Source organism: Sardina pilchardus, chromosome 2 (genome assembly GCF_963854185.1).
Source record: "Sardina pilchardus chromosome 2, fSarPil1.1, whole genome shotgun sequence".
Lineage (NCBI taxonomy): Eukaryota > Metazoa > Chordata > Actinopteri > Clupeiformes > Clupeidae > Sardina > Sardina pilchardus.
Window position 1 is genome coordinate 22,905,828 of NC_084995.1, and position 7,500 is coordinate 22,913,327.

Sequence of the window (7,500 nt, forward strand, 5' to 3'; positions counted from 1 at the left end):
CTTGACGTTTCAGGCGGAAAAAACCTTCGAGCTCTGCAGGTTCATTTATTTGTTTGTTTTGTTTTGTTTATTCTTTTTGCGCCGTGAGGTAGTCAATAACTAGAGCCCATTGTTTCCGAGGATGGCAATAAATTGCAGAGCACACACCCTTTCACCTCAATCACTTCTCGTGAAGGGTGCTCAAAATGAGTGCAGGCCAACCAGACGAAACAACAAGGCGCAAAAGAGACGAGATCAATCTGTGATACCAACAATCAAACACCAATTCATCACTTGTCCACCGCTTCTCAGCTCCGACGGCCATTTTGGCCACGCCGTCAGATTTCCCCCTATTTCAGCAGTCACAACCCACACAAGCATCATTCTGTATATTTGCCATCACTGAGAGGATTGCCATTACTAAACATGCAGCATTTTGTAGCTGAAGTCAGTCCTGTAATAGCACTATTGTATGTGGATATTAGCCCACATAAAGGTCTTCTCTTCGACAGTGTAGGTGTGGGTGGTGCTCGGTGCTTGTGTCACACTGCTCTCTGCAGTTGGATGCATACTGATGGATCAGGGTGGCATTGCCCCCTGCTGGCCATGATTAGACATGCACTATATGTTTTTTATTTTTTTGGTTTGCAAGGAGAGAATTTCAATCAATCTGTGGCAACCCAATATTTAGATGAGTGTTCCAGACTATCAAAACCACAATCAATAGTTGATTTTTTAAATAACATAAAATGTTTTGACTCAAAGCAGTAAAAGTGCAATAACACAGACAGCGGTTGGGGAAATGAATTGTCACATGCTTTCCCTAACCACACAGAGGCTCTCTCTGACCCCAATTTGCCGGAAGCGTTGGACTCCAGAACTGTCAAAGTCTCAAAGCGTCCAGGAAAGCTGCACTGGCCCGACCTTGCTCGATAGCACTGGGCAAATCAGTTTGATTTGTGCATGCATTCGACTACATTAGCATTTTTTACGCGGTTTCAGTTCATCATGAGATGAAGAAGAAATACAATCAACAATCGAAGGGAGATGATTTAGCTTAACGGGAGGCTAGTTCCTTCGCTGTGTTGTGGAAAGTGGCCAAACGTCAAGGTAAAATGTCACAGTATGATTGAGTGCCAATGACAGTTGCCTTATTGATATTCAGAAGAGATGGTGCAGCTCTTGACCCCTATTGGCCACCCAGGGAGGAGAGTTGCTACCATAGTAACAGACAAATCATGCAAAATGTACCCTTCAGCTCCCTCTGTTAGGGTAAAACAACTTCATTCCAAGCTTCAAATCAGAAATAAGAAATCAACCTTGGGGGGAAAAAAATCTATGACTTCGCAAGTCCTGTGGAAAAAAACAGCTGTAAATATCCCTTTCTCTCTTTCTCTCTTTCCCTCTCTTGCTCTCTCCTTCTCTACCGTACTTCTTTGTCTGCCCTTTCCCTTTACCTCTCTACTGTTTCTCTCTCTACCCCTCCATCCTCCCCTCTTTCTTTCCCCCTCCTCTTCTCTCTCCTCTTCCTTCTCCCTCTCCCCTCCTCCAATATTAATGCGGGTAAATAGTACCATAGACACAACGGTTCTATTAAATGTAACTATTGTGTTCTGTTGTGCGTAAACTATATGTAAAGAAGCACCTTGTTAATGAAGCTACTTTAAAGAAAAAAAAGAAAAAAAAGAACAACAACCAAAAAAAAAAAGACTTTTCAAAAAGGGAGAAATAACCTGATACAACTGGAATCCAAAGGCAAAGCAGGAATCCTGTGTATAGCGGGGACTCCTGTACTTGTTTCTGTGTTGTGAAAAGAAGATGGACTTCTGCCCTGTCAGGAGTGACCCTGTACCCTCTGACCTACGACCCTTGAACCCCCGTCAGGACTAAGCCCGCCCACCTCCTGCTCACCTGTTCGCAGGCGCTATTGCCTGGGGGGCACTGACTACCCAGAGCTCACCACCACCGACCCCTCTTGCCACCGCTCCTCTCTCTCACCCCCGCACGCCGGGTCAAATCAGTAGAAGGAGCACAGAGCGTGTGGGAGGGTGAAGAGGGTGGCGGGGGGGGGGGGGGGGGGGCATCGCGCCCGGTGGGCACAGCAGCAGCAGGAGAAGCGGGCCCTGCAGCGGGGCACATGGGGTCAAGCAGCCAGAGATGCCTGCGGCGGGGAAAACGGACGGCCAGCGCGCTCGGTGTGTGGGGGTGCTGACGGACAGTCACAGCAGTGGGCGCGGAGTGGGCTTTCAGGTACAGGAGAGAGGGATGGGGGTTTTGTGGATTTTTTAAAGCAATTATCCAAAAAATGCTCTTGTTTGTTCCTCGTTTGTTTGTTTGTTTGTTTTTTATTTTACTGTACTGTTCCACATAAAATGAAACAAAAAAAAAATAGACAACAAAGAAAGACAGAGAGAGAAGAGCAGAGACACACCTTGTTTAAACGGGAACCAGTGCGGCTAGCTACCTCACATAAATGAACGTGGCGCGCCACTGATGCCAAAGATTCTTCAGCCTGCCAGTCCAAAGCTGCCCCCCCCCTTCCCCCCGAAACCTAAAACCAAACACTCACCCACCCACCACACCCCTCCACCGCCAACTCACCACTCTAACCAACCTATTTCACAAACACACACACACACACACACACACACATACAGAGCAGTCAGACTGCAGAAAGCCAATGTTACTGAAGTGGCTTACATGCAGGTAGAGTTGAGTGCCTTTTCCCTTCAACCACAGGTGGGACTGTTCTGGACACACACACACACACACACACACACACACACACACACACACACATTTAGATATACACAATACATATGCTTACGTACATAATTTCTGTATACATATGCATAAAACACACCTGCTCCCACCATTTCATGAAGCATTTATAATTGAGGCTACCTGGGCTGTTGTGTAAATGGGCTTTTTGAACTTTCCATTGATTTCTACATTGATGAAAAAGAGAAAGCACTTTGTTTTGTATGAGATGATCTGATCAGAGTTGTTTTGTATTGACCTACTTGTCATGTACCCACCACCAACAAGAACAACAATAGCAACAATCAGAAAGAATGATATTCACAACACAAAGAAGCTTTTGAATGTTGTACTCACAATGTATATACACACACACACACACACACACACAAACGCTCATGCACACAGACACATTCCCCGAAGAGCTATTTTTGTGTAATTTATAACGGGAATGTGGGCTGTGTCCATGGAAACAAGGGGTTTGTCTGTGCCATTTAGTGACAGATATCACCCAATCATATGCCTGTCACACCTTCACTCATACACATCTGACCAATTGTGTCCTTGGAACAATCACCCCCGACCAGCCCCCTTTGCAGCAAACTATAAGAACTGGCAGGCATGTTTTGACAATTAAATTCTGATATACCTCAAATCTTTACTATAATGGTTGTGTTATGAAACAATAACAGTGATATTACTGATGACTAGATTAATGACTACTACTAAATAATAGTTTTGGAAAATTGTGACTTGAAGCTTTACACTTTCCAGTAATTTTTGAGTTTGTAATATTTTTTTTCCTATTTGCATTTATGTTCTCCAGTAGCATGTCCTCCGTAGTGTGTCATTCATTTGACCATTTCACGGCTGTTGTCTTCTTTGGCTTGTGTGACTGAGAAGGGTATATAGGCTTCCTTGTTTGTGACTGGGAAGCAAGGGTTTTCGGGCACAAGGGCGTTGTGCATAAATGTATTATTTTCTACATGTTGAAGTCTATAGCGTGGCTGAACGATTCTTTTGAAGGATCACAATCAATATTAGCTTTTGAAATTCAAATAATCAAACAGCAAATGATTTTTTGATATTATTAATTTTTTCACTCGACCATTTTTTTCGTCCTGTTCCATACAGACTGTATGTTTCTGTTGAAGTAATGTTTCTTGTGTGTGCTCCTGTGATCCTGATATTTACCAAAAAGAAGTAAACCAAAATCGGCACCCCTCTTGTCAAGGAGGTGCTAGCGATTATTTTATGCATGGAAATGATCTTACTGTGTAGAAACTACAGGATGACCCGTACCATTGTGGCGAAGATGAGGGGGGGCGGGGGAGAGAGAGGAGTGGGGAAGTCATGAAGGCCAGCTGACAGATTCCGTTGGCTTTTTTTTATTCTGTCTTTCTTTTTGTCCCTCTTTCGCTTCTCGATGCGCATATTTATTTGTTGTGTTTACTTTGTAATTCTTTCTCTGGAAATATGCATGTTCTCTCTAACTCTCCTGCACTGCTCTCCCAGTTTATGATGCATCAGCACTGCATTGGAACTTGTATATATGAAACAAGGTCGGCATGGAGGGACATTACTGCTCACTCGTCTGTACAGAGCATTTCCGTTTGTATCACTTGTATTTAAATTTCTACCTTTTTTTGTTTTGTTTGTATCTATTTATCTGTGTATTTATGTATGTATTATTCATTTGTTGATTTGATTGTTTATTTGTTTACTTCATGAATTATGAAATGTTTTGTATGGTGGGCCTCAGTCTTGCCTGAGACTGATTTGACTCCCCCTCCTCGCCCCACCAATGGTTAGACAGCTTGTGTGTATTATTTTTTTCTTTTTCGCTTTTTTGTTGTTTTGGTCTTTGCTCGACGTAGGCACTCTAACCTCAGAGAGAAGAAAAACACACACACACACACACACACACACACACACACACACACACAGAGAGAGAGCCAGTAGCGATGTCCTCTCCCTCCTCTCCAACCAAAACCAATCAATCAGAGCCAAGTGTCTTTGTGATGGTAGAAGACAATCAATTTCCAATGAGGAGGAGGAGAGAGAACGAACGGCGTAGACAACAGAGAGAGAATGTGAGCAAGAGAGAGAGTCACCAAGCAGCAAATGGCGATTCTGTCTGGGAGGCGGAGTGTGCCACAGGGAGGTTCTCAGAGCCACGCGTTGCCACGGTCCCCCCCGGTCTCACTGTCCTCTCCCCTCAGATAAGGTGACACCGATCGATCGGGGAATTTTTTTCTCCCCCCCCCCCCCCACCCCTTCCTCCTTTTATGCGCAGCGATAGCGACTGAATTTCCTTCACTTTCCCACAGCTCAGTGCACACACCAATGATGAGCAAAGCTCCAAACATGGAATTGTAGACTATCCCTTCTGTCCCTAGTTTCCTACTGTATATGCCCACTATAGCTGGCGAGAACCATCACTAAATCCTAGAGGAATCCTATAGGCAGCACCCTGCTGCCCCCCCATGTTTACTCTATGTGTGCATGTATACATGTATGTGCTGTGTTTTTGTCAGCACATATGGTGGTGATGATGATATGGTGATGGGAAAGATGAAGGGTCTGTTCTCTTTTGCACAGAAAGCTATGCAAACACCCCAGCACTCCTCAGCGATCTCTGAGGTCTCGCTCAAAACCCTCTGAGCAAGGAAACCCCGTTTCTCCTATCTTTCTCATCTCACCCGACCCCCCTCCCCAACACATACACACACACACACACACAGACACACACACACAAGCTCATACACACCCCCCGAGTGGACTCTCATCCTTCCATAACTCAGGGTATAGTGACAGAATTCCTGTGTGAGACATGAACCCATGGACAGTGGCATGCCCAGACCCGCACACGCAAGCAACGCACACACACAGAGGCACACACATGCACGCTATACACTCACACATACACACACTCTCTCTCTCTCACACACACACACACACATGCACCCATATGCAACAGTCATTCTCACATGGCATTCATATCAGATGTGATATCAGTGTAAGAAGATATAAGAAGTGCCTATGCAATGCTGTATCCTTTATTTTGGCCATCACACACACACATACACACACACACACACACACACACACACACTTGTGGAGACATATCATAACTTCTCTGTTGGATTGAAAGAGCTGGATTAAATTATGGTGCCAGCTCTTCCGCCGTGATGGTTCACTAATTTGCCAGCAAATGTGTAGCACATCCCTAAATCCAGATGCTTCTAGAAGAGATCGGGAGGCTTGGGCTGGGTTTGGACCAGACCATACAGACCATAATACTTGGCCACAAGCACACCAAGGGGAGGTGTGCACTTTCAACTTGACAAACAGAATGGTCTCGCTGGAACACAATGTGTGTGAACAATCATGTTTTATTTATTTATTTATTTATATTTAAGCCATTTTTCTTATGATTTCTGCGAATCGAGCCAAAGGGGTCCTGTGAATGTTTGCACTAAAACCAAAGATTGTAGGACTGACAATCTAACATTCACACTTCCCCATACTGCTCCTGGAGCGAGTGAAATTTTTTGAACACACACACACACACATTCTGGCATCGTGCTCTTCTGAGAACCTCGACCTCCCAGTCTGAATCGCACAGGTAGTGACAAGCTGTGCAGTTAGTTGCATTCTCCTGTTGAGACCTTTTAAGAAGGGAAAAGACTGGAATAATATCTGTTTCAGAACATAAATGATCTTAAAAAGCATAGTATGGGTAAATTGTGTGTTTGATTAATTAAAATAAATAAACAATTGGAAAAATATGAGCTGATTCTTGGAGTTTCATTTGTAAACCATATGCACGTGTGATTATATGATGATATCCTTCACTTTACGCTATAGTGACCAACAAGCCAGAGGAGGATTCCAGCCAGGGGAGACTTGAGCAATGCGATGTCACCACCTACTGGTTATAAAATATAAAGCAATGGCATTTATTTGTTGTCAATAGCGACGGAACTCTGCATTCTTCCTTGTACTTATAGGTGTTGGGTGATGCTGAGAGACCAGCCATATTACAGACAGAAACAGAGAGAAACACACACACACACACACACACACACACACACACACAGCATGATGAAAGATACGTTGAGACAAGAGACAGTGTAACAACATGCTTTTATGATTTTTTTTCTGCTTACAGGACAAAACAGTATAAAACAAACATACAATTAAAAAACACAAGACATTTCTCTTTTTTCTATGAGCAAGAATTATTTATTTTTTTATATATTTGTCATCATTCTAGACAAGACTGAGCTGCTGTCATGGAACTGGATGAAACACCACCAACATTGGCAAGGATGTGTGTGTGGACACTATTAGACAACGGCTCTGTTCATTAGTTGTGTGCATGCAAGCCCTCTTCCACAATGTATCCTTCTGAATGTCATACGCCCTCCATCCCCCACCTCATCTATAAAGCCCCGATCCCAGAGCCAGCACTCCCTCTGCACTGGGAGCTCAAGCCAAGCCGGATCTTTCAGAGACAGTGTGAGGGGACGCTCAGATACACACTGAGAGTATGGAAGAATGGGAGCCCCCTGTTCACCTGCATGAGAAGCATTAGTACAAAGTCAAAGCAGATGTCCCACTCACGGTAAGCTCCTGGCTGGTGTTTTACAGAACCATTCCCAAGGGCGTTAGTAGTGACACTGGAACAGTGTGGCCGAGTGGCTGTGTAGTCACAGGTCATCGCACCGCACCCACGCCTAGGTTGCACTGGTCTCA

General features: G+C 44.3%; 1 protein-coding gene across 1 annotated transcript in view; it reads left to right on the forward strand.

Annotated features, from left to right (window-relative positions):
• The window catches only part of onecut3b (one cut homeobox 3b), a 22,287-nt gene extending 20,284 nt beyond the window's left edge, over positions 1-2,003 (forward strand). Inside the window, exon 4 of the mRNA XM_062551661.1 lies at positions 1,864-2,003. Coding sequence (XP_062407645.1) covers positions 1,864-2,003 — 140 coding nt within the window. The remainder of the gene's footprint in view (positions 1-1,863) is intronic.
• The last annotated feature ends 5,497 nt before the right edge of the window (positions 2,004-7,500 follow it).